A 27560-nucleotide genomic window follows, 5' to 3' on the forward strand; every position below is an offset into this window, starting at 1 on the left:
CACTTTCCTCCCCGTGCCCTCCCCAAATGTGCTCCAGAGGGTTGGGGGAAACCAAAGGCTTGGAGAAGAGGGGGGCATTACATAAATGGATATCCTACCACTGGGCATGTTACTCTGTATTACATTGGATACAAGCTTTTGTCTTATTGGTTTTGCAAACTCGTTTCTGCCACCTCCCTGCTCTAGCGGCTTTGCATTTCGATAGTAAGTTCATGGTTGTCATAAGCCACTTTGGGTATCACTGGTTGTGAAAAGGCAGCATGCTAACTAAACTAAACTAACTAGGTTGAGAGTAGGGATGGAAAGATTCTGTTCTCTCCATTTCTATGTTATTTCCTTACATAGTAAATCCAATATTTAAATATGAAATGTGTTTAAATTTATTGCAATATGCATATGAAATAAACTTTGTTTTTTAAAGAGAGGGAAGAGACACCAAACTGACAGATTCACCCATCCCTAATCAAGTTGCTGCAGCCCCCATTCAGAGACACCCAGTATCTTCCCCAAAGGCAAAATAGGGATGGTGTTTTACCAGGGACAGGCGAAAGGAAAGAGGGGCTGTTGAAGCGGGTGTGCAGAGGTCCAGCCTGCCCTTCACACGTGACCTATCACTCCTCCTGCTGTCAAATGCTGACTCCCAGCCACTCAAGAATTCAAAAGTTGCTCCTTTGCAAAGGCACTCTATAAGCTCACTGTTCTCTGCCCTTGTGAATGACTATCTGGAATGGGCCATTGGAAGGGCCCCTCCTGGCTTGGCAAAAAGGATCAATCAAGGTCAATTCCCATTTTTAAAGAAGCTCCATGGAAGCAAGCTGCTGGCCCCTTGCTGTCTTTTTAATATTTATTGACAGCTAGAGTGTGTTTTTGACACAGATATTGGTAGGAGACACAAATGCAAAGAGAGCAACCATTAGTTGCTGCTCTTTTGTTTTTTCATTTCAGTTTTGTGGCAACTAAAACGCTTGGGTTTTGCTGCATCGGCTGACTCCCCATCGTTTGTGTCAAAGCCGCATTGTGCCCATGCAGAGAAGTGAATTGTGTGGTCATACCTTCAAGAAAAAGGGCAGGCCGGGGCAGTGTTTGAATTTGTCTGGAAGATGGGAAAGAGAGAAGTTTACAAACTGGCTTTTGTCTGCCATTAGGACGGGCCATGGGGAGTTGGCCCATTTGTGTTTCCTTCTCCAGTGATCCATTCGAGTTTGTTACACATAAAACTGTTGTGCTATTGTTGTTACCGCCCTTCACCCAAAGGTCCCAGGGCAGCTTACAAGAATTAAAAACAACCTAAAATCACAAAATAGGGAGCGTGAGATTGTGACTAGGTAACCCGTGTGCCTGGCTCAGTCTGCTGTCACGTGCTGCTAACTCTTGATGGGCAATCACTCCAAGGGCTCTGCTGCTCTCCTTTCTTAAGGTTGTTTAACTTCAAACAGGACTTAGACGAGGCAGCCCTTCAGACAGAGGACACCTTTAAAGAGAAGACTGGCATCTGTATAGGAGGGCACATGGTCACCTTCATTCATAGTCCAAATCCTCCAGACTCTGTTTTTTCACAGGAGGACATGGTCTCTGCAATATTTCATAGATGCTTAAGGATGCTTTTTGGTATGAAGGGTGTGCATGTGCATATATATTTTAAAAAGTAGTGAAAAGGCAGCACAGGAGATAAAACAGAGATTTATTATTTTATTTTACTTTTGCGGTCACAGAGGTTGTTTATGATCCTGGCCTAATAACTCGCAAACCAAAATCCACATTGATCTGAGGGAAGCATTACATTATTCTTCCCTTGGTGCCTGGAGAGTTTGCTCTCTTTTCGCTCATTTCCTGTGACATGATGCCCCCAGTTTGGGGGTGGAGGGGGCAATCTGAGGGACTGCAAAAATATTTATGACTGGAATTATGTGCACCAAAGAACCGGTTCACATGAAAAGCCAGTGCATGGTTGTTATGGTCCCACAGGTACAGCGCACAGGAGAAAGAAGATCTTCTAACTGAATGGTCTTGTTGGATCCAGCATTCAGTTTCCAACAGTCGTCACTTGTATCCTGCAATATTTCACAAATATTTCACAGTATTTCACAAATAGGAACATGCTCCTTATACCAGTATTCATCCTGTCCAAGCCATTAGACCATTTTCAGCCCAAGGGCCACTTTCCCTCATGGGCAACCTTCCAGGGGCCACCTTCCAGTGGCAGGCAGGGCTAGAGGCAAGGTGTGGCCAGATTAGAGATGTGAAGGGTGGAAAAAACAGAATTTTGGGGGGTGGAGGAAAGAGAAAAAACACGGGGGGGGGTCTGATTTTTTTCAAGTTTTTTCCCAGGCCTTCACATTTCTAGGCTAGATGCAAATGTGGGCAGAGCAACTAATTTGTTATTTATTTATGTGTAAAATATGTGTCTGGCTTAATTTAGGGCGTGTCCTTCATACTGTATCGTTGGATAAGCATTTTGGAAATGTTGTATTGCATATTGTTTCCTTTTTGTGTTAATTTGGCTTTTTTAAATGTATAAAGTGACAAAGAATTGCAATAAATAATACTAAAATAATCCCTAAGCGGCTTACATAGAAATAAGAGCACCACAACGGCATTCAGCAAAATCTCCTTAAAAACTAGATTAAAACCAGTACAAAATGATAAATCACAAACAACTAAAACTGAGCCATGTACAAAACACAGAATTAAGAATTAATTGTCAGAGTCCAGGAAACAGATTCCTTGGGTAAATAACATATGCGTTTTTAAGGGGCATTTAAAGGTCATTACTGTCTCCACCTCATAAATTACTGGAGGGCATTCCAGATGTGACTCTTACCTTTGTACAGTAGGGTACGTTCCAGCCACATAAATGCCAGAGGTTTCTATACGGTGGTGGCTGGTGCCCAATGAGATTGGTAGGGCTGAAGATATAGAGACCAACAGTGGGGGAGACAGAGCCAATGACAGGAAGAGCCTCCAATTGTACTGGATGTAAGTAAGAAGGCAGGCAGGCAGATGGCAATTGGCTGGGGGCAGACTAAGGTTAGTGGGGCAACGCCCCCTTTTGCCCTCACAGACCAGCCTCCACTGTTTCTATACACACCTGACCCCATATACATCTCTCTGTCCAGGCAACCAAGAGACATTGTTGCAATTCAAGGGTACATTCCAGCCACTCAAGAAGAGCATGGAGCAGGCCCAGTGAGGGCTATGGCTTGGGGAGGGTCCAAGGACCGATTGAGAGGCCTGAAGGCCATATTCAGGCCCCAGGCCTGAGGTTCTTCCTGCCATTATGGCACTGAAGGCTCTCCTCAGTCTGATGATCTGATGTATTTGTTGATTCGGAAACAGACTGTCCTGCATTGTTTTAAAAGCTAAGAAAGGTGTCATCCTTTAGGCCAAAGCCATGCTAGCCAGATATAATTGCCCTCCAATGCACTTCTATTGTGTACAGTTCACCAGCTTCTGAAACAGCAGACACATCACTCTCCCGGGCACCTCATGAAGTGGGAGCTCAAGTTAAATATTTATTATTGTGGTCATTTTAGAGAAGTCACATTGCAAGTGCCAGGATTTTGAACTGCTTCAGTGTTCTTGCATAGCAAGCCAGTCAATGAACTGGAATCAAATCATTCTCAAAATGCCAATGAACCCAAATTAGAACAGCACCCAAATGTTTTAGGGCTCAGTCCCCTGCTTTGATTGAATCATACAGTCCTAAACAGTGACGAGAGAGAGAGAGAGAGAGAGAGAGAGAGATTATGGGCATTGGAGTCCCTTATGGGCATTTGAGTCCCTTTTGACTGCTACCGACATGCTATATTTCTATCTATATTTCTATTATATATACTGTAAGTGTGCTTCATTTTAAATTCAGGGCTAATGCCTTTCACCGCTCTTCTGCAGGAAACTCTGCAAGGTTCCGGCTTTTAAAAAATAAAAGAGTTTTACCCACCAGAAGATGACGAGCAGTGCAGCAAGATCTCCACTTTCAAGCCACTTAAAGGCTCAGCTCAAGAAGACCTTTAAATATCATAATAATTTATCAGCAGTGATGAGATAATCAAATATTGGTTGACAATGAAAAGAAAGAAAGTTGCAAAAACCAGATTATCTAACAGCGTTAAAGAGTTGCTCACAGTTCACCTGTGAAATATGTTTGCTGGGCCAATCAGGTGTGGGAAACCTTTGTCCTTCCAGATGTTGGTGAACCTTTGTCCCTCCAGATGTTGCTGGACAGGATGCTTGCAGTGACGTGTCCAACCTCCAGCTCATCAGATCCTTGTATATCCTGGTGTGACTAAATAGACCACATCTGTGGTAAATGCATCTTTGCCTGATGGGTGTGTTGCCTGCTGCCCTTAAAGAGGCAGTGGTGCATCCATTTCTTGAAAAGCCCACTCTGGACCCAATGGAGTGTAACAACTATAGACCAGTCACCAACACCCCTTTCTTGGCAAAGGTGGCGGAGAAGATGGTTTTAGAGCAACTGCAGGTATTCTTGGATGAGACTGATTATCTAGATTACAATCGAGATTCAGACCCTGTTTTGGAACAGAATCAGCATTGGTCGCCCTTTATTGTGAGAGAAACAGGGGGAGTGTGACCCTGTTACTTCAGCATGAGCTCTCAGCAGCCTTCGATACCATTAACCATGGTATCCTCCTGTATTGACTCAGTGGGATGGATATCAGAGGCACCATATTATGGTAGTTTCACTTGTACCTTCAGGGCCATGTCCAGAGAGTAGCATTGTGCTGCGCAGAGCTTGGAAAAGTTACTTTTTTGAACTACAACTCCCATCAGCCCCAGCTAGCATGGCCACTGGATTGGGCTGATGGGAGTTGTAGTTCAAAAAAGTAACTTTTCCAAGCTCTGGTGCTGCGGGGTTCCTCAGGGTACTATTCCCTCCCCAGTGCTATTTAACATCCATATGAAGCTGTTGGGAAGTATGCTGATGACACGCAGCTCTATTTCTCCATAACATCTGAATCAGGAGAGGCTGCGAATGCTCTGGATTGGTGCCTGAAAATGCTGTAGTGCACTGTTCTTCAGCCTTTAGCTCTCATAATCCCTGACCATTGACCATGCTGTCTGGGGATGATGGGAGTTGTAGCCCAACAACATCTGGGGACCCAAGGTTGAGGAACAGTGCTGTGGTGGACTGGATGGGGGTCAATAAACTGTGCTTGAATCCTGGGAGCTCTTTGGGTAGATGGTTCCCATGTCTGGGAGATAGGCAAGATACCTTGTCCTGGATGGGCTCACACTGTCTCTCAAGGAACAGATCTGTAGCTTAGGCGTTCTGCTTGATTCATCTTTGTCACTACAGGCTCAAGTATCCTCTGTGGCTAGGAGTGCATTCTGTCCTTTAGTCTAGTTCGACAGCTATGGCCATTCCTGGACAGGGATTGCCTGACCACTGTAGTCCACGCGTTGGTAACCTCGAGGCTTGATTACGTCAATGCACATCTATGCCCCTGTGGTGCGGGTGCAGTAGAAACTGTGGGCCACGTACTTTTACACTGTGCTTTTTATCACGACCTTCGATTTTTAATTATTACCCCGATTACCCAAAACATCCTGGGTAGGGACGCTGCATTTTATGTCAGATACCTTTTATCTGATCGAACACCTCAAATCACCAGTAAGGTTGCGAGATTCTGTGCTGCAGCAATCACAGATCGAAGAACACTGCTAGGTCAACAGCCCGTATAGTCTTGAGACTTGGTGTTTTTTTTTAATTAAAGCTTGTGTTAGCACAGAAAATGTGCTGTTTTAATACTGTTTTCTGATATTTGAGCTTGTGTATATTATATTGGTCTCTGACCATAATAAAATTCTATTCTATTCTATTCTAAAGCACTCTGTAACGAAATCAGACTTATTTATATGTTTAAACATGTTATGAAATGTTATACAGGGAAGAAAGAGTGAACAGAATGCTAGGGGGTGTGGATGATGTAAGGCTGAGGGAGGGTGTGTGTGAGTGAGAGTTCCCAGTGGGTTTTGAAAGTGAAAAGCGGTTGGTTCTGACAGTTAGAGTTTGACAGGGAATTTGACTTAGAGGAGATAGGATGAGGAATTGTGAAGTGAACATCTAGGTAAGGGTGCTGGGGCGCTGAGGAAGGTTTTACTGTGGTTAGAGGGGTAGGATTGGTAGGTACAGCAGGGACAACATCATCTTAATCAATAATTTTCAACATGTAACATCTTGTAAAGAATAACGTTTGTTTGTTGGAAAATCCTGCATGTCAGCTTGGTTACATGTGCTACCAAATCAGGGTCCTATTCTATACCTATACCAATTATACTGACAGTCTACACCAGTGGTCACCTTGTGGGAGAAAAGGTGGTGGAGCTGAAGCTTGGGGGTTCAGAGGCTGCGGCAGACTTCCCAGGGGGGATTTTCTGATCCAGCAATCGGGAGATGGAATCCCAGAGACACACAGGAGCGTCACACACACCATGTGGAGCTCCCCATGGCCCTGGTGTGGATCCTTCAGCAGGTACAAAATGCAGTGGCCAGACTGCTGATGGGGACATATGGCTGACAACATGCGACACCACCCTTCACATATCTGCACTAGCTGCCCATCCACTAGTTTCAAGGTCCTTGTATTAACTTACAAATGAACAACTTAGGTCCAGGGTATCTTAGGGACTGCCTGAACCCTTATATCCCAGCAAAGTCACTGAGATCATCTGCGGGAGCGGCTTTGGTCGTCCTCCGAGTTGGCGAAGTTCATTTAAGATCAACACGAAACTGAAACCTTCAGTGTCATCCTCCCAGTTGTCTGGAATGCTCTCCAACAGAGATTCAGCAAGCACCTTCTGTTTTAATCTTTAAACACTTGCTGTAAACCTTTCGGTTCTGCCAGGCTTATGCAGGCAGTTAAGAAGATGTCTCTTTGCAATAGCTGACCTTGTTTTTACTCTATTTTTTAATTATATGGTTTTCATTTGTTTAAACCGTTTTGGGGTTGTTGTTTTTAAATGAAATAGATGCATACAAATATGTTTATAAATAAATAAATAAATAACTGCAACTCCCATCAGCCCCAGCAAGCCTGACCAACAGCCAGGGAGGATGAGAGCTGTAGTTTAGCCTCTGGAGTGCCAAAGGTTCCCCACATCTGGTGTAAATGATACACAGATTCTCCTTGTACATAAAGTGTGAAAGGCAGTCATGCACCCCACCATCAAACATGTAGTGAAATGCATCCGTGAATCCTATTTAGGGAAGGGCTGTAGCTCAACGGTGAAGTGCCTTCTTTGCACCCAGAAAGCCCCAGGTTCGTTCAGTCCCCGGCATCTCCAGGTAGGGTTGGGCAAAGAATCCAGTCTGAAATCCTGGAGAGCCACTGCCAGTCAGTGTAGACAGTATGGAGCGAGATGAACCAATGGGTCTGACTCCCTATAAGGCAGCTTCCTATGTTCCTATCTAAGCAGGGAAAGGGCCATAGCTCGGTGGGAGAGCATCTGCCTGGCACAGAGGTCCCAGGTTCAATCCCCGAATGGCATCTCCAGGTAGGGCTGAGAGAGACTCTTGTCTGAAACCCCAGAGAGCGGCTGCCAGTTAGTGTAGACAACCAGGGCTGTGAAGTCGGAGTCAGAGTCTGTAGAAGTGTACCAGCTCCGGCTTCAAAATAAATTTTGATTGACAATTTAAAAAATATATAAATTCAAAATGTCAAAGAAGCTTCCCATGAAGTCAGCTGTAGTTGAGCATTTCACCATAACTCAAGATGGAAAACATTTTGTGTGTCAGTGTATGACACAGGACCCAGATGAAGACAAATGCTGTGATTCCAAGATCAGCGCATATTCAGGCAGCAATAAAAATGCTCCTACGAGAGCTTCCAATTTAAAAAGACATTTACAGCACTTTTCAGGGCTGTGCAGTCAGAAGCAATTTTGGGTGGAGTCGGACAGTAGAAGAATAGAGGCGTCGGAGTCGGAGTCAAAGGTTTGGCGTACTGACTCCACAGCCCTGTAGACAACACTGATCTAGATGGACCAATGGTCTGACTTGGCAGAAGGCACCTTCCCCTGTTCCCCCAGGGTGTGTCCCTGACTACTTAGAGTAGGGGTGAGCAAACTTTTTTCCCCTGTGAGGCCCTCAGAAAAGTGGTTGGCAGCCTCATGTCAGTAGTAGGTTGAGCCAAAGCTCAATGTGGATAGGGCCAAAAGACAAACACACCCCATTACATACCACATTTTCTCTCTCTTTCTCTCTCACACACACAGTCTGCTGAAATACAAGAGGCCCCATCAGCACTGGCATTCTGCTGCTCTTGAAGACACACTTGTGTAGGCAGATATTCCCCTGATCTCCTGACCTGAACCTTCTGCTTGCATTAACTGGTGTTTTAACTCGTTGTTGTTATTGTAACAGGCTTGTTTTAATGTATATTTTAATTGCGGAGGTTTCTTGTAATATTTCATTGAAATTGTTTTATTGTGTATTTTAATTATGTGCCTATATTTTCGTTTATTTTTTGCAATTGGTTTTATACCACACATAAATTAATTGATTGATTGATAATACACACACAGTTTTCTCTCCCTCTCCCACTCTCTCACAAATGCACCACATAGACACACACCTTTCTTAGCTTGGCTTTCTTGCTGCACACTGAGAAACAGGAGCTCCTTTCGCAACACACAAACACAGCAACCTGACCATAAAGGGAAAGAGTTCTTCTGCCATTGTCAGCTCACTTGGTTTCCAAAGCCTTAAGAAACACACATCTGGCCGTCCAGTTTGCATGTCTTTTCATCAGAGACCCTTCTCCATGTGCCCCACCTGAGAGAAGTATGGAGGGTGCCCACATGAGAATGGGCCTTTTCAGTGGTAGCCCCGCCCCCATCTGTGGAATGCTCTCCCCAGGGTGACTTGCCTGACACCAGCCTTGGCAGTCTTTAGGCACCAAGCTAATATCTTTCTGTTCAGCCAGGCCTTTGGTTAATGCTGTCTCCTATAGTGGTGCTCATCTTTTACTCGGGTAGGTTAGGACCTGGTCATTAACATACAGCAGGATGAGCATTTAATGGATTTTGTATTGTCATTATTTTACATTTTTATGGTTATAACTGTTTTTATGTATTGCATTTTATTTTGTCAGGTCACTTTGAGACTTTATTGTATAAGGCAGTTGATAAATGATGGTGATAATAATAATTATACTGCAGAAGTCATCACTGTAACGGGTTTCCGCAGCACAATTTCCATGTAATGTGCCAAGCGGCTTTCAAGAGTGATGTGGGAAAATGCAGCAGCGAGGAGACGCCCAGAAGCTACACATGTGGAAGGAGTGTTTTATTTGGACGAGGAAGGGGCAAATTTCACATTGCACTAGTTTAGGTGGCTTTAAAAGGGTATTACAGTAGGGCCCCGCTTATACGGTGGGTTAGGGACCAGGCCCCTGCCGTAAAGCAGAAATCGCCGTAAAGCAGAACCCATTGACTATAATGGGTCACGCCGCGCAAAAATGACGCCAAAATGCCGCAAAATCGGCTTTAAAACGGGGAATTTCCCCTAATTGAAAGCCGCCGCATCAGCGGAACACCGGAAAACAGAACGCCATAAAGTGGGGCCCTACTGTATACAAATGTGTGGAGGAGGAAGAGAGGTCTATCAAAGACCATGACAGTTAAATGAAACCTTCATGTTCAGAGGTAGTATACCACTAAATAATCATTCCTGAGGGGGAACAGCAGAGGAGACCTATCGTATTTATGGCCTACTATGGGGTCTCCAAAGGCATCTGGTCCCAGAACAAAGACAGAACAACCTTAAAAGCTGACAGAGGGTTCCAATGAGGTTTCCAATCAGAGAATCAAACTAGGCCCTGAACTGAAATTATACTGAAATGTAACTGAAATTATATTTTGGTAATTTTATGACATCTGTTTTTAAACTCAGTTTTTATTGCTATTTTTAATGAACTTATCATACCATTAGGTTTTCTTTTCTTGATTGAACAGCATATACATCTTGCTAAAATAATAAACTTGTAGGACAGGGACACATGGGCTTGAGACTCCTCTTGTGGATGAATCGGCACAGCGAGTCCAAAGGTGGATTCACAAGGACAGTGGTCACCACTTCTTGATTGGCCTTAGATGAATGTGTGAACTGCCTCCGCTCTAATACATTGCATTTCAAGCAACATTGGGCAAAGTTCTGTCTACAGATGGCCGATTCACAGATGCAAATCATCACACAACATTACAGCATAATAAAACTTCATGGATGAATCAGCCCAAGGTTTCTCTATGCAAAATGTGTCCTCTTAACTTGGGTGAGGGGTGCCTTGACCTGCAACTCCTTATATTCTCCATGAAGGGATGGGTGACCTCTCGCCCTCCAGATGTTGCTGGACTCCACCTCCCATCAGCCCCTTCACCTAACACGACCAATGGTTAGGGATGATGAGAGCTGTTGTTGAAGGGCCCCAGGTTACCCATCCCTGGGCAAAGGCAATTTAGGCTTGAGAAACTCTTGAGCAGAAGGTGGAGGTCTTGTGCATAAGAGCATGCTATCTCTTGTTTCCACATCCAATACAATAGATTATCATCATCTGAACTATCTGATCGGGGGCTTTAACATAATGCAATTAGGATCATCATTTTAAGGGCATTTAGCTGAAATTCAAAGCCAGCCTTGCAGTCATTTGGGCTGTGAAGGCATTGATTTTGATCCTCAGCACTTTCTCATTTTCAACAGAGTAGCACTGTAACCAGGTTAATTTTTGTTAAGCACATCAGTCAGGGTCTTTCTGCTCCCCGGCCAAACGATTATGTGTCTGCATGCTTTGAATGATTATAATTGCAATCCAACAGGACACCAAACCAAAAGGAAGAAGAAGAGGAGAAGAAGTCAGAACGTGATTTAAAGAGGCATTGACACCCCCCCAAAGCAGTCCCTTATTTCTACTCACAATTTTCACTTCCTCCCTTCTCAAAATTCTTCAGAATTCAGGAAACCAATGAAAGCAATCCAAAGTCTTTTTTAAACCCAGTATTACCTAAATGAAAGAGTCAAAGAATGAAGGGAGGCGGGTACAGATGGCCAAATCTGTAAATTTCTGTTTCTTTTCCATGTCTTTCCCCAAAAACTTAAGTTCAGTTCTCCACATTTCCACAGCAGTTTGCATTAAAAAAAAAAAAAAGTCCTCATAAAAATTCATCTTAATTATTTTCTCCTAATACGTTTGCCTAATATACATATTTTTGCAATGCAGTTTCCCCTAAAATAGTGCAGGTAGTAAAGCTGTGGTCCTCCAGATATTTTGGACTCTACCTCCCATCAGCACCAGCCAGCATGGCCAATGGTCTGGGTGACTGAGCTGGGCCTCTCACATTTTGTCAGGCTACTGCCTGCATCACTTTGTGTGACCTTGTCAAGTCACAGCTTTTCACGGGTGCCTGTTGGGGTTCAGCAGCTAGTACCTCCTAGGCCGACTCACTGGCTTAGAAGCCAGAGACAAGAAAAGTCTGTATAAGGATGCAGTTACTGTGGCAACAAGACTAGCTGGCAGCTTTCCTTGGGGAGGCCTCCTTTCCCTGCCCCCCACAGCCCATAACCCTCCCTTGAAATTAGCCGCTGACCAGGAAGAGCATATTCTGGAGAGGTGTGAGTAAAACCAAATATGGAGTAAATTTCGTATCACCCACTAGAGGGCAGCGGTCCAAAACCAACTGCAGCATCCCATACAGCAGGGATGTGGAATCTGTGGCTTGCCAGATATTAATGGTCTACAACTCCCATCATTCCAGACTATTAGCTGTGCTGATTGGGAAGTGGAGTCCATCAACATCTGGAGGGATATAAAGACTACTCGGGTGGCATTAAGCTATTCTTCCTTAGCTAAGCATTTTATGGCTGAAATCCGTAATGTAAACATGTTATTGGGTGCATGGGTGATTGAAATCCTGCACTCTTCTATTTGTATATTTGAAATGTTAGCAAAGCATGTATGTGCATACATGCCCAGTTCTACTTCTGCCTATGTCATAAGTCCCTTTCTCCTTTTAGCTAGGATTATGCTGTTAGTCTCATGATTCCATGTCCCCATAATCAGTGGAGGCTGGTATCAGTGGGGCAGTGAATCTGCTCCAGGTTTTCATACAAACTTTCAAGGAGCTGTCCTAGAAACACCTTGTACAGCTCCTTGAAAGTTCAGATGAAAACCCAGAACCCACTGACAACCAAGCCTTCTCTTTCCACCTTCCGTAATCTTGAACCCTCGTTTTCCCCTAAATTAATCATAAGATTATCAACCATATATCTGTGTGAATATTAATATGCATGGTTTATTTTAGTCCTGCACTTTCACCTTGATGGTAAAGTTGCCTTTCAGACAAAAAACTGCTTGCCTGGTCAGAATGCCATCCTCATGCTCATCTGCCCATCCTCAAGAATAAACAGCTAAAAATTTAAAGAAAAATAAAAAGCTAGTAAAGTGTGAACAATGATTTTAATGGGTCTTCTCTAACTAACACTGGATAGCATATTACATCTTTAAACATTTCTCTTTGGTTAATTTGTATTCATTGCTTATCTCTAGATTGATTGATTGATTAACTTGTTGGTTAACTTTGCTCATCTTGACTGATTAATTCATTTATGGGGGTAGGGTTGTCTAATGGAATGTTGTAAAACTGCTTTCTTTAAATAATTGGACTACTGGGATAATTGTATTGCTGAATGGTTCCCTTGATAAACAATTGATCACCAGGAGTGCTGAAGTGAGGTAAACATACAGCATAATGCTGTCAGGTGTAATTGTGTGGATTGTTATCTGTCTATTTTCTTGCTGTTCATGTGGAGTGACAAGAAAAAGGAGGACATAATGGGTAGGCCATATAGTCTTTAATATCCAGTTTTTATTTTATTTGTCTGACATATTCGATGTGGTTCAATTCCTCCTTTTACATAGTAGATCTTACATTTCTCTGGCTGAAACGAAATGTTTAGAACAAAATATAAATAGGGAAATGTGTTCTACTGATGAAAGATATCTTTAGAAATTAGTAATATTGATAGTACATTGGCTGTAATGGGTTTGTTTGCTTAAGACATTTTTATACTAGTTAATCATTCACATTTCTAAGCAGTGTACATAAAAATAAGACATATAGAAATTGAATTAATTTAACAATAAAGACCATAATAAAACCAAATTCTACCTTAAAATGCCTGCTGGAAAAAGAAAAGTCATAGTCATGTGCCTGAAGTTCAACAGGGAAAAGTGCCTGTCTAACTTTAGTTAGGTGGAAGTTCCACAGGCTTGCAACACTGCATCCAAATTCCATTATTAATCATACTCTAGTAGACCCATTAAAATTAATGGACATAGCCAACTTAGGTCCATTAATTCCAACAGGTCTACTCTGAATAGAACTTAGATACAATCCTTTATGTTTTGACATATAGGGACATATATGCCCTATATATATGTTTGGCACATATGCTTTGGCAAATACAGAGGGACAATGCACTCTATATTTGCTTAAAATTGGAGTCATTTTCTGGAAGAAACCACCATTCATGACCAAAGGCTATAACATCCATGGAAAAAAGAAAAGGTGAGTGACCTACTTAATGATCACATTCTATTCCTCTGTGGGTGAATAGCTAGAACTATACTGCCATCACATGTTCACATGGAAACATAGCTTGGTGTGATAAGAGGATGAATTTTAATGGGTCATTATTTTTTTAATTGCACATATATGCCAATTCGGAAAGGTAGTATCATTTCTCCCTCACAGCCATACTAGGAGAGAAGAGGGGAGTAGGCAATCCCAACGTTCACACAGACTAATTCTCCCAATAAAACCGGTGGAAAAGCTGGGACCCTCCAGATGGTTTGGGCTCCAACCCCTCTCAGCCCCAGCCAGCAGTCCCAACGGTCAAAGATGACAGGAGTTTATTTGGAAAGCCACTGCTTCCTCACCCCTTCATTAATACATTATGGCTGGAAGTCCATTCTCACTTACCTGGGAGTAAGCCCCATTGAATACAAAGGGGATTTTCTACTAAGCCTGTGCTGTAAAAATACTCAATAAATGGTTAACGGCACTTTCATCATTCTCTCTTTCATCCTCATGTTCATTCTCTCTCTCTTCTCCTTCCTCATTTCCTCCATTTCTTTTCCATCCTTCTCTGCGGCTTCATTCAAGCCTCCCATTTCAAGTTGGTTGGTTCAACATATTATAGCCAACCGCATCCCAAGATCTTGGGGTGGGTAACCAGGGGTGTAGTCATCCAGAGCCTCTGGGGATCTTAGACCCCTAACTTTTTGGGGTGCAGGGTCCCATGTCTTCAGCATCCTACAAGCCGATTGGCATGAAAAGGGAGCATGTTAGCTAGTGATAAGAGTCTTCTAACTTGCTTCCTTGTCCTTTTCTGCTGACTGGAGTGAATCAGAGTGAAAGGAGGCGAGTCAGCCACTGAGAAGATTATTTTCAGTAGCTAACACTCTCCCCTTTTGAGCTGATTGGCTCCTAATTCTCAACCCAGCAGCAAAAAGGGGGGGAGGTAACTGTGATTATTATGAAGAAACCTGGCATTTCTGAATTTGCCACTACACTGCCGTCAGGGTATTGTTATGGGTTTGGGGTTGAGATAGATTATTTCTATGAGTCCCCTTCCAGCCTCTGATTTAGAACCCTGCACCTGGAGGTGGTCTCTGCAGTGGTCTCCGCTGGTCAGATGAGTGTCTTTTGTTAATCTAATAGAGTGGCCAGGTGAGCTAATGGGTTTATCAAGTGATCCTATTATTTTTGAAACTCTTCAGGAGAGCCCCCCCTCCCAGCTAAGAGAGGCTTGTGTTGTGAGTTGAGTTGGAGAAAAGGCTGGGAACTGGAGACAGGCAGAAAAGCTGGTTGGCTGTGCCATGGCTGTAGGGTGCCTCCTGTAACCTGATGGAAAAGAAAGATATTGGACTGCTGATGCTTTGAACCTCTCCATCTTAAGCCCAGTTTGGAATGTGTGTAAAAATAAACCAAATTTCATAAAGATACCACAGACTCCACTGACCTTCTTTCCAAGGAAACCAAACCCTGGGCAAGCGGAGGGACCCCTGGAGATCTCTCACCACTCACAGCTTGGGGTGGCGTGCAACAGTATATTAAGAGTTAAGACTGCACTTCTATATCCACTTACCTGGGACAAAGCTCCACTGAACATATTGGGGTTTACGTCTTCTGAATAAAGATATAGGATTGTGCTGCACATATTGCATCCCTGACCAGCCAAGGCCACTTTGAATAAAAACCTCTTATTAGTTTCAGGGGGGAGAGATGCAGCAGGGTTCAAAGGCTTCCCTTGTGACATACTCAAGACAAAATGCCCTTTAAAAAAAAAAAGTAAAGAGCATTTGTTGTGTTTACTCTGGCTGCATACACAGGAACACAGCATAACTTTAAAGCACATCCCCTCCTCCCAAGAAACCTGGGAACTGCTGTTTGTTAAGGGTGCTGGGAATTATAGTTATGTGAGAGGTAAACTACAGTTCCCAGTATCCAGTCATACACAAAAGATTGTATACACAATGTTATTCTTTAGTTGTTTAATTTAAAAAATAGTATGTGTGCAGCTGACAAACAGAATAAAAATACAGAGCTAAAAACAGAGAGCAGTCATCAATAACACCAACAAACGAAACTGGTGGCTCCATTGTTGGTGGGTCAATGAATCTGCTCCAGGTTTTAGTCCGAACTTTCAAGGAGCTGTCCAAAGTGCTTTCCAACTCTGTGATACTATACATAGATAAATAGCTCGCCAGCCTTGAAGTCTGAAGTGTGACCTACCTACCTTACAGGTTTGTTATGAGGATAAAATTGAGAAGAGGGATCTATGCTGCCATGAGTTCCTTGATGGAAGGCCGAGATTTTATTTTTATTTTTAATTATCCTAATACATAAATAAAGAGCTGCTCTTGTTCTGAACTACAGGGTCCGTTGTCCCCCCTATTCGGCAGCCTTGGCTGTATACATCCTTTTCCTAATACAATCCATACTCGTACATACCACTTTCCTTGAGCCTTCTTTTTGCAATACCATGCAATTCTTCTCGTGGTCTTGTGGAGGCGCTGCAGAACAACTGCAGAGAGCTTCGGCTGTATACAAACGCAATAAATAAATAAACAAACAAACTGCGGCAAGTTACGCTCTCTCGAGGTGCCGACATTAACTGCGCATGCGTCTCCTCAATGTGGGTTTCTTCCCGCCTTACCGATACGTCATCAGGAGGGGCGGAAACGGAAGAACGAAACCAGGAAGTAGTGTTCAATGTTGACAGAAAGCGCGAGAAGATGGCAGCGGTGGTGGATGATGGCGTTTCTTTGTCCAGGACGGTGAGAGGAGAGGGCTGGGGATGGAGGGAGGAAGGACTGGCCGAGCAGGGATGGAAGAAAAGAGAAGGGATGAAAGGAGGGCAGGAAGATGCCTTATACCTAGCCAGAGTTCTGGTTACCTACCCCGGCTGGCAGCTACTCTTCTAGGATTTTTTAGGCAGGGATCTCTCCCTGCCGTACCTGGAGATGCCGGGGACTGAACCCGGGGCTTCCTCCGTGCAAAGCAGGTGCCTTAGCGTTGAGCTACAGCACTTTCCCGTACGGCCAAGAGCATATCTGAGCTGGGAAAGGGGGAGCGAGTGGTTCGAGATGAGGAGGATGGTGTGAAGTCGGGAGGGACTGGGAGGTGAAGCAATGATGAGGATCCCCGGGCAGGAGCTGCTGGCGAAGAAATGTTTGTGAGGATGTTTATGATTTTTGTACTAGTGCATTAGATATGGCATGAAAGGAAAATGGCTCTGGGATGGTCAGGGAGGGGACATTTATTGGTTTTTTTAAATAAGTACTTCTATCCATGTCTTCTGTTTTGTTGTTATTATTGACTTACTAGTTGCTTGTTACATAAAGGTCTCCAGGCGGCTTACAGCACACTAAAAACATGAATGTAAATACATAATATAATACCATAAAAACAGAACAAACAACCCCTGTAACAGCCACAGGAAGCTTGACAGCACAATAATAACAAAACAACATAATCACAGTCTGTCTACTACTCAGAGTAGACCCATTGAAGTTAATAGACATTACAAACAGGTTTATTAATTTCAGTGGGTTTACTCTGAATAGGGCTTAATTGAATACAACCCCAGGTCTTTCCTTTACACTGAAAAGATGTCAATGAAGATGCCAGACAGACCTTGCTGGGGAGAGCTTCCCACAGATGGAAGCCTCAACTGAAAAGGCCTTCTTTCTTGTCACCACCCTTTGAGCTTCCCTTGGAGTTGTATAAACTATTCAGAGCAGCTTACAATGTCATCCTAAAACCATAATCATGAAATAACTGAGTTTTTTCGTTTACAGAAAATTTTACTTTCATCATTTCTGTAGCTTGTCTAAAATCTTGCTTATGGCTGCCTTACTATGGGCAGCTGAAGAGGAGCTATGTGGGGAACACCATAATGCATTTGAGATCGTAACTGAGGAAAGGACCCACCCATCTGCCCCTTTGCAAGTTGATATGCATTGCCAATGCTGAGGGCTATTTTCATGGGTGTTTAGCTTCTTCTTGTGTTTTAATCTGGGGGGGGGTCTTGATCCCTTTCTGTTTCTTCAGTCTGCCTACCATGGAGGTGAGATGTAGTGTAAATATTGTCACTGAGGTGCCTCTTCTCTTGTTGTTATAGCTGAGGAAGGCTTGAAGAGGCTTACTAAGAACAGTTTGAAGCTTCTCTCCTGAATTTTTAAACTTTTTAAATTTCTTAAATAAGCAAAGTAAAAATATAGATGGTGACATAAAGTAACATGACAAACAATCCAAAAGCAAATTGTCCCAGACTTCTTGAAAGACTGATGACAGGTACTGCTGCGTTTGGTGTTCAGAGGTATACACCCACCATACCCCATGAAATGTGTCTGATTTAGCTCTGCCTTGAATCAATCATAAAGAAAGTAATTTTTTCCAAAATGGCAATGTTCCAGGTATTCTTATTTCAAAATGTTCAAATTATCCAAAGTTTCCCACGTTTGAGCAATTGAAAGACAAGCAGCAGAAAAAGGGGAAGGTACAGTATAAGATCTTTAAATAAAATATCTGAGTTAACAATCACCAAAAACTGAAAGGAGGGGCAACCAGGATAACATCTGAATGGAAGCACAGATAATTTTAGATATTTCTTCAAAAATCTTGTGCAATTATTTATGTTGAATACTTCTTTAATACTGCTGAGAATGTAACTGCTCCTTATATTGCAATACTAAACACTTAATCTCAAAAGCAGATTTTTTTTTCTTTTAATAATGTGTGGGTGGCTTTTCAGGCCACTTCTGACACATCAGAAGATCCTGGTTCTGTTCCAGCAGAAGAGGTGGCAGCACAGAAGAGAGAGGAGCAACTTAGAAAATTCAGAGAGCTTCATTTGAAAAGGGTAAGATCTCTCATTATGGTATGAGTGCTTACAATTCTGGACCTTGCTTGCTATCTGGGGTGAACATACAGCAGTAACCCAGCTGGAGAACTCTCATCAGAATTGCTCAGTGGGCTCCCAAGATATGTTTTTTTTTAACTCCTATGCAAATTAGAGTAATTTGCATCAGAAAACATTGTTTGCATTGACAAATTTTCTGATGATAATAATCTAATTTAGCATGCTTATTTTCCTTGTATTTTGTAAACAAATTTCAAAGCTTTGAAACTGCCAAGCTTGCCTAATACTGTGTTCACTAGAAAACACTCCACATTACTGATGGTATATTTCACTGCCACATCAAGAGAAAAAATCCATATACCCTGGTCTTAAGACATTAACTGTAAATATTGCTTTAGTAGTCTAAAGCCAATTTGACATTTGATAGATTTCCAGTGATGTCCGTAAAGGATTTGACACTATTTATTTGATTTATATCACATTCTATCCTGTGGGTTACAGCAGTTTTCTAAATGTTTATAGTCTTGTGCCTGAGAGATCCACAATTTAAAGCAGGAATAGGGTCTCTCTGGATGTTGGACTACGATTCCCATCAGCCCCAGCCAGCATGACCAATGGTCACAGATTATAGGAGTTGCAGTCCAGCAACAACTTACGGGGCCACAGGTTTCTCACCGCTGATCTATGGCAATCAAGTGATCTGAGGGATAAAGGAAGCTAAATAAAATTAAAAATGTCATTGTAAACATAAAATCTATTTAAGAGAAGAAAAAAATACACTTTGAATAACCTGTCTAAAAAGCCATGAAAGCTGTAGTAGTAGTAGTAGTAGTAGTAGTTCTTGTTGTTGTTTTGTAGACAGAGGCTTTCTAAATGCTTATATGCTAGAGATGGCATAATGTGGGCTGCACTAGCTTAAGGAAGAACAGGGCTAAGTCCCAGGTGTGGTGGTGATACCATGTCTTGAGTTCTGCTCAGGGTTGGAGTCCATTATTTGGAAGGCCACAGCTTAGCCACTCCTGCCTTAAATTCTCATTATGTATTGTGGTAAGTATTCTATAAAAGACACTATTAAATTGAAAAATGGGGGTTATAAGCATGTTTCCACATCTGCTCTTCTGCAGCTATTTGGCGTCTTGGTTGGTAGAGGACGAGCAGTTCTGCGTCTCTTAAGAACTTTCAATTCAGTGCAAGGCTTCTTCTACTAATTTCTGCAGTCCAGATTTGCGTATTGTTATCTCTCGCTTTATCAGCAACATCTTTCTGGTTTGTTTTTGTTTGTTTAAAAAAAGAATGAAGCCCGCAAGTTAAATCATCAGGAAGTTGTGGAGGAGGATAAAAGGCTGAAGTTGCCAGCAAACTGGGAAGCAAAAAAGGCTCGTTTAGAATGGGAACTGAAGGTGGAGGAAAAGAAGAAGGTAAACGAGCATGCAAATGGCAGGTCTGATGTTTTCCATCAGAGTAAGGCCACCCAGAATAAAACATCCTCAACATCCAGTTATCATCCACAAATATGAGAAAAGAAATCTTTACCAATTAGGAAGTATTATTAGTTTTTCTTTTGCATTTATCCTAAACTATTGTCTCCCAAAGCAGCTCACACCAGCGAAGGGGGGGAGGGGGCTGCCACCAGGCTTACAAACTAGAAAGCCAAGAGACACAGAAAATACAAGGGAGTGGTGGGAGATCCGTTCTTTACAGCTAGAATGAAGTGATGAGCTTTAAGGAGGCATTTATAACCCAGTGTGGGCCAGGCTGATCTTCCCTTGCTGTGTTCTTGCTTGAAAGGCAATTGGTGGCTCTTGTTCGTGAGGGAGATGGATGGGGCCAGGGTGCCCTCCTTCCTTCTGCAGTGTCAGGGCAACAAGGAGTTGGAGATCAGTGTTCTTTCAGACAGGGAAGTAAACTCTCTGTAGCTGCTCCTTGTCTGCCCACGGATGGGGCCAGGTTGGTCCTGCCTTGATCATATTTCAGGAAGGCAGGGGTTCAGCCTCCTACTGGCCCCATGTCCACTGACGATTGGCAGAAGCCCAAATGCATCCCATAAGTAACCATGCATGGGATTGCAACCTTAGTTATATTTTGACAGGCAGGACATGTTTAGTCTTGGGAAAGTTAATTGGGCCAAAAGGTTGAGAATCTGAGTTTGACAATGTTAAAACCCACTTGCTGTGTACTAGGAGTGCCTGGCAAAAGGAGAAGATTATGAGAGAGTGAAGCTATTAGAGATCAGCGCAGAGGATGCAGAACGATTTGAAAGGAAGAGGAAGAAGAAAAATCCTGATCTTGGATTTTCTGGTAAGAACGAGATGTTCGCCTCCCATCTGTTCCAGCATGAATAAAACAAAAGCTGTTTTTTTTTAAGTTTCTAGTTCAACAGTCGATTCCTTTGCTTCATAGACTATGCAGCAGCCCAGTTACGCCAGTACCAGAGGCTGTCCAAGCAGATCAGACCTGACCTGGAGAAATATAAAAAACTGAGAGAAGAAAGGTAAATCTGAGTTTTTTTTCATTTTGTCTATTATTGTTGTTATGTGCCTCCAAGTCGACTACGACTTATGGCGACCCTCTGAATCAGCGACTTCCAAGAACATCTGTCATGAACCACCCTGTTCAGATCTTGTAAGTTCAGGTCCGTGGCTTCCTTCATGGAATCAATCCATCTCTTGTTTGGTCTTCCTCTTTTTCTACTCCCTTCTGTTTTCCCCAACATTATTGTCTTTTCTAGTGAACCGTGTCTTCTCATTATGTGTCCAAAGTAGGATAACCTCAGTTTCATCGTTTTAGCTTCTAATGATAGTTCTATTATTATTATTATTATTATTGCTGCTGCTGCTGCTGCTGCTGCTGCTGCTGCTGCTGCTGCTACTACTACTATAATTTTCATCCCTCTCTACATAAAATGCCTCAAAGTGACTTAGTTTTAAAAAACATGCAAATAGAAAAAAAGTAAAACAATATTATAAAGCATTCTTTACCAAGCGTTCATCTTGCAGTATTATAGAAAGGATGAGACCCACCCACCTGACTAAAAGATGAAAACCAAAACAGGTTAGGACACTTTCCTTGAGTCCCCAGATGTTCTTGAAGTACAACTTCCATCACCCCCAGCCAGCTTAGCCGCTGCTCAAGGGATCATGGGAATTGTAGTCCGACATCGGGGGAACTCAGCATTGAAGAACATTGGGCTAGGGTATCATCATACCATGGGATTCCAAATGAGAACCAAATGCCAGGGTAAACAGGAACATCTTTATCTGGCATCTGATACTTGATGATGATGGCGCCAGGGAGCATTCCACAACTGGGGAGCCAACCATTCTTGTGTTGTACTCTTCACGTCTCCCTTGGAAGGGGGCACAGGAAAAGCAGCCTCAGATGGTGATTGCAAGGTCCAGATAGGTTCATGTGGAGAGAGACAGTCCCTAAGGTATTGCAGTCCTGTCCTATAGTGCCTTCTCAGTCATGCAGTGCTGTTTGTACAGTAGCCTATGGACCACCTTTCATCTAATCAGAAGCCTAGAGGTGACAGAAAGAGCAGCTGCCAGAACTGATAGCTACAAGCTCTGTTAGAGCATCACTGCTTCTACTCACTTGTTCTCCAGGAACACCTGGCTGCCTCTACACCAGATGCTGCCAATGATGACTGAGTGACAGCACAAGTGAGCATCCAACAGTGCTGAGAAGGTTGGAAATGAGCTGTTTGGGCTTATCCGTTACGACAGCTGCTGTTACCAGCACAGAGGCTGGCAAATAGGCTGTTGTGTGAACTGGGCCTCAGCCACTAAGTACAATCTCAATAAGGCTGTCTTGGTTTATTTTTCATTATTCTACAGGATAACAGAGAAGGACCTCTGTCAACCCCTAGAAGATGTTGGCCAGTCTTGCTTTAGGGAAGCCATAGGGATAAGTTTGCCACAAAAGCAATTGGTGCCTTTTACTTAAATGCTCATGAAAATTGACAAAATGCTCATTGACAAAAAGGCTTGGTATCTATGCAATAAGGGGATTTAGAAAGCCAAATTCTGTATGATTAGCCATGTTTATGTAGCAGCAAAAATACAAAAGTGATGTTGTACCTTGGAGGGGCTGGGCTCCTCTTCTCCCTTCATTGAAGCCATCAGTTCCAACCTCCTTGTGAGGCAGAGAGGTAGAAACAGACAGCAAGGAACTGTTGTCTCCACTTGCTAGTGCTCTCGTTGGCTGGGCTGGCCCCCTGCGTGGTGGCCATCAGTTCCAGCTGGTCTGTGAGGAAGAGCAGCAGGGAACATTTTCTCTGGGGTGATTGCACCAGCTGGATCCCCTGTGAGACTACGTGCCATAACAGGAATAACAAAACATACAGATTTCAGCTAGGCCCCAGAGGGCCAAAGCTGCTGTCTGTAATACCAACATTTTCTGGCTGCATTACAGGTACTTTCAGGAAGGTTGGGTCACCAGGCGATTTCTCAGGGGCTGTGTGAGGCTTGCTTTTGAACTGTGAGCAGTCTGCTTCCATCCAAGCTGATCATTATAAGAACTTGTAAGGTTACAAATCTGGTGCCTGAGTTAGCTTGTTTTCCTGTTTCCTCCCTGTCTTTTTTCCTTTTGTGTTGTCTCTGTTTAGATTGTTAGCCTGAGGGGCTGTGTTTCTTTTATTGATTTGGAAGCTTTTCCTGCTAAAGAACAGGGTATAAATGCTTTGAATAAATATAATACCTTTCTTTATGACAGGGGCTTTTGTGGGCAGTAGCCCACATGATAGGATTAGGTGTGGGGAACCTGTGGCTCTCCAGATGTTGCTGAACCACAACTCTCATCATTCCTGGTCATGCTTGCTAGGATTCGGCTTGTAGTTCAGCTCCGGAGGGCCGAAGGTTCCCTATTCCTGAAACAGCTTATCAAATCTTCCATGAAAGCTCAAATTAAGGTAAACCAGCTGCCAGTTTTTGGAGAGCTGAATTTCTAAATTCTCTGTAGGTCCTGGACAGATAGCCACGGTGCAGCAGTCTTTTAAGTCTTCTGTGGTCCTTACCCTCTCATGAGTAGAAGTGGGGAGATGTCTCTAGGAAATGAGAACTCCATAAAGCCATTATTTTATTTTGCCAAGAATTAATTGGAGTTTTATATTCTACAAAAGTGTAAATGTAGTCTTTTGTGCATATTCTGGAGCAAGGTTCTGATTAGACTCTTAATTTGTATGCCAGCTTTCCACAAAAGAAATTGTGTTCAAAGCAGTTCACAGTGTATGAAATGATAAGAGATTGGGTTCTGGAGGGCTGTTCCAAGTCATGTGAATCCCTATGAATTTTATGGTGGGTTTTTAAAAGCTGCTCAAGTGGGATGAGTAACCATTCCTTCCACATGGGAAGCTTCCACTCAGCCACTTGAGTCAGAGTAATCGAGCATGGTGCGAGGAATGTTTACATACTGCTCTGTCTTTAAAGAGAACTGGAGAGCTTTAAAGCTCTGCTAGCCAATATATAGATTTTCAGTTAATGCAGCTACATGGTTTGCAACAGAACACCCTCCATTAATTCTTTGTATTCTCAACCGGGTCAGTGTCTGGCTACTTGCTTGAGTAGGAGAATCTCTTATCCTTGAATAAAGAGGTGAGAAGATGAAGTTTAGAAGCCATGTATTTTAACCAGTGCATTAGTGACAATATTAAAGCTTCAGGGCTTTTCTTTTTTCTTCCCCTCATTCAGTGGCGAAGAGTTTTATCCAACTTCAAATAGCCTTTTCCATGGTACTCACGTGCCATGTAAAGAAGGGGTTGATAGAATGGTTTCGGATCTTGAAAAACAGTAAGTAACAAAAGCAAACTAAATGTTAAATACTGCTGTTTGAGCTGCTGGAAGAATTTTGTGAGCATCTTCTCCTGTTATCACCCCACCCCACCCCAAATATTCAGATCTGTTAATTAGCCCCTGCTCCAGATTTCATCCTCTTCAGACATTCACTTCATAATTACTAGTAGAAGAGCATGTCAAGCCATTTAAATCAGGTGTTGCCCTTCCAGATGCTGCTGAACTTCCATCAGCCCCAGCAAGCATAGCCAATGATCAGGGATGATGGAAGTTGTAGTTCAATCCCACACCTGTTTTCAATGGTTCCTTGCTTTTTTATGGACTAATTTTAATGACTTTGAATTGATTAATTCTATTATTTATGTTTAATTCTTGTTTTAAATCTGAGAATTTTGTAGCTTAAAAAAGTGGTGATGGTAGAAGGGGTTTTTTTTTGTCCAAGAATAGACGTCCTCATTAGGTACAATCCCTAAGGCAGACTTAGATTGGCTGTAGGGAGGGCAAGGAGCAGTGTGAGAGGGAACGCGCCGCTGAATCGAAAGAAGTTCTCAGTCTCCTTTCATATGGTAGGCTAACACCAGTCCCTCTAACCAGACAAAAAGATACCATTTTTCTTCATATGCATCCAGGAACAGAAGAGTTAGCATGTATAGTCTTGTCAGAATCTGAATATGCATACATGAAAATAGCTTCGAGACTGCTCACTGCATTTATTTCTTTTCAGGATCCAAAAACGTGAAAAATACAGCCGGAGACGTTCATACAATGATGATGCAGATATTGACTATATTAACGAGAGGAATGCCAAGTTCAACAAGAAGGCTGAGAGGTTCTACGGAAAATATACGGCAGAAATTAAGCAGAACTTGGAAAGAGGAACAGCTGTCTAGGCTGAAAAGTTCAGGAGGCAGGTTCAGCGCTGTAGTCATCTGATTTTGCAAAAAAACCGAAGTATAAACCGTGTGTTGTAGAAAGTACCTTAACCTACAACAAAGCAGTGCCAACATGAAACTTGTCCAAAAGGTCTTATTCTTCAAACTCACACATTACTTTTTCCGTTGAATGGAAGAGTTTGTCATGTACATAAATACATGGGTGGCAGTGGGGAAACTAGTTGTTTAAATTTCAGTGAAGCCTTTTACTGTGATTTTTGTGGGGACAAATATCTCATCTTCTGTGAAAACCTCTGCTTTTTTGTATGGTAAAAGGCTACAATTTTACCCAAGTTTGGATGTGTGCATATTATACAGTGCTTTGAAATTATTCATCTTACTATGTAAATCTTTTAAAAGATGGCTGAAGCAGTGCCCTTGTCTTCAAGAATCTTATTAAGCAAACCTTTTATTTAGTGTGCGGTAAATCTGCTAGTGCAGATCTTCACCCTCCTGCTTTATTGTCTAATGCAAAGGAAGCAGAGGGGTGAAGGGAGGAAAGGGTGGAGCCAGAGACAAAAGATTCAGAGTTACAGCTCAGTAGAAACCCTGCTCCTTCAAAAGCAGGCAAGACACTTGTACAGCCCTGCCTTTGAAGCAAGTGAGAGTAACCCTAGCCTGGGTAACCAACCCTGGAGGTGGCAGGATCCAAAAGATAAGGTTTAGTAAAAGAAGCTTTCCCAAAGACCTATTCTGATGATGAAAGGGAACATTAGTCATTTACCATGAATGATCTTTCTGGTGGGTGTGCAAGGAACCTGTAGCAGACAATGGGGTTAATCCCCCCAGTGCCTAGGAGTGGCAGGGACACTACTGAAGCAGCAGCAACTGGCAACTCCTCTTGAGTTTCCATGCTTTATGAAAAGCAGTTCAGAAGGAGCAGAAAGGAAAAAGATATTGGAAAGGCTAAGCAGTAAGTGAACCCCCTTCTGAGCAGACGTGATGAAAAAAAATTAGGAATTCTATAGTTGCAATCCTGTCTCAGAGGAAACAACCACATTATTGCAGAGTGCCATGTGACACAAGTCATAAGAAAAATTATGGGGCTGGAGGCCTCCTGTACACCCACCAGCTTACATAACCCGTGTTCCATTCCCTGGTAGAGCATTCACGTTTCCAGATTATGGGACTTTCCCAACCTATCTCCAAGGCCAATTGAGGAGGCCATACACTCATGGAGGTTGCAGGCCCGCCTCTAAAACCTTTAGCAAAATGTCACCTTTGCCAATTTTAAAATGCCTGGAATTTTTATAATGCCAGTCAGCCTGCAGCTGACTTGGAAAAACAGATGCCTCTGGAAGTCAGCTGGTCACAGGCAAGAGATGGGATAGATGAATTTTACATTTTCGGATTATCATACTGAACAGGTGTGTGTTGGGTCACATCCACACCATGTTCAAAGCACATGGCTTTCCCTCAAAGAATCCAGGAAACTAGTTTACCCCTCCAAAGAGTTAACAGTTCACAACACCCTTAAACTACCATTTCCAAGATTCTTTGGGGAAAGCCATGTGCTTTAAATGTATTGTATGGTGTGACTTTGGTCTCTTCCCTTTGCATTTGAGAGGCGAGAATTGAGCAAATTTTCTGACTGCACAAATGCATTGGACACCCCACATTGCTGTGAAAGTTGTTCCGTGATAGCATTGTTTCCTTCAGCTTCAGAATGGTCACTTGCTGTCGAGGTAAAGGGCCAGAGAAGGCAGCTGCAGAATTTATTTGCCAGAAAGATGTCATAAGTAACATCTGTGAGTTGCACATAAGATACCTTCAGGAGACATTTGAACTGTGGCATCTATTGATATATTTTGGTAACTGACGATTCCCCAAACCTCCAATTTTAGTGTTTGGAACTATTTTCATACTATTTAGTTTAGATACTATTTTGTGAACAATTATCAGTGTAGTTATAAGTAATGGTGCCTAAAACATTAGGCACTTACTGTGAATGTTCCCATGGGTGTGCACAGGAGGAAACCAGGAAAGGGGGTTGTCTAACATGAACGAAATTAGGGAGGGTGGCAAAACTACTTGATTTCCATCAGACATGTTTTGGAAGAGATATGTAGGCCAGTTATTTTCAGTTGCCACAAGAATTTCTTTTCTGGGTTTGATGAAGTAACAAAAGATAATCCAGAAATCTCACCAACTCCACAATGTTCTAAGATTCAGCTTCATTTGGGAATTTTGTATTTTCAGTTGTCGTTTTGTTTTTTGGATACAATCCAAGTCTTATTTCCATTAACATCCATTATTTCTTATATCGTCCACAGGTCTTTGATTTTGCGTCTGTGATTTTTGTACGTTGGAGGGCCCTGTCCTTTTATGTTTGGTTGTGTTTTTACTACTCCTAACCTATATGAACTCTAAATAAAATGAATAGAGGCAGGAATCTGA

General features: G+C 42.7%; 1 protein-coding gene and 1 long non-coding RNA gene across 2 annotated transcripts; one reads left to right on the plus strand and one right to left on the minus strand.

The window, feature by feature from the left end:
- Positions 1-1711: 1711 nt before the first annotated feature.
- On the minus strand, positions 1712-16217 carry LOC133370700 (uncharacterized). Its single transcript, XR_009759188.1, has 5 exons — positions 16030-16217; positions 10932-11018; positions 4132-4285; positions 3941-4008; positions 1712-2051 (listed from the first exon to the last, which is right to left on the minus strand). It is a non-coding gene; the product is annotated as an uncharacterized LOC133370700 (long non-coding RNA).
- On the plus strand, positions 16197-27560 carry SYF2 (SYF2 pre-mRNA splicing factor). Its single transcript, XM_061597359.1, has 8 exons — positions 16197-16355; positions 18335-18442; positions 19735-19860; positions 20623-20740; positions 20843-20933; positions 24130-24228; positions 24956-25138; positions 27437-27560. Exons 1-7 carry the CDS (start codon positions 16212-16214, stop codon positions 25119-25121), a joined length of 852 nt encoding a protein of 283 aa, XP_061453343.1. The 5' UTR covers positions 16197-16211; the 3' UTR covers positions 25122-25138; positions 27437-27560.

This window comes from Rhineura floridana, chromosome 15 (genome assembly GCF_030035675.1).
Source record: "Rhineura floridana isolate rRhiFlo1 chromosome 15, rRhiFlo1.hap2, whole genome shotgun sequence".
Taxonomy (NCBI): Eukaryota; Metazoa; Chordata; class Lepidosauria; order Squamata; family Rhineuridae; genus Rhineura; species Rhineura floridana.

What these genes read in the sequence shown, in the direction of transcription:
- SYF2 (XM_061597359.1), top strand. Translation starts at nt 16,212, where the DNA reads ATGTGGGTTTCTTCCCGCCTTACCGATACGTCATCAGGAGGGGCGGAA. An exon ending in GCGTTTCTTTGTCCAGGACG is followed by an intron (nt 16,356 to 18,334) that starts GTGAGAGGAGAG and finishes GTGGCTTTTCAG; the next exon opens with GCCACTTCTGACACATCAGA. An exon ending in AGGTGGAGGAAAAGAAGAAG is followed by an intron (nt 19,861 to 20,622) that starts GTAAACGAGCAT and finishes GCTGTGTACTAG; the next exon opens with GAGTGCCTGGCAAAAGGAGA.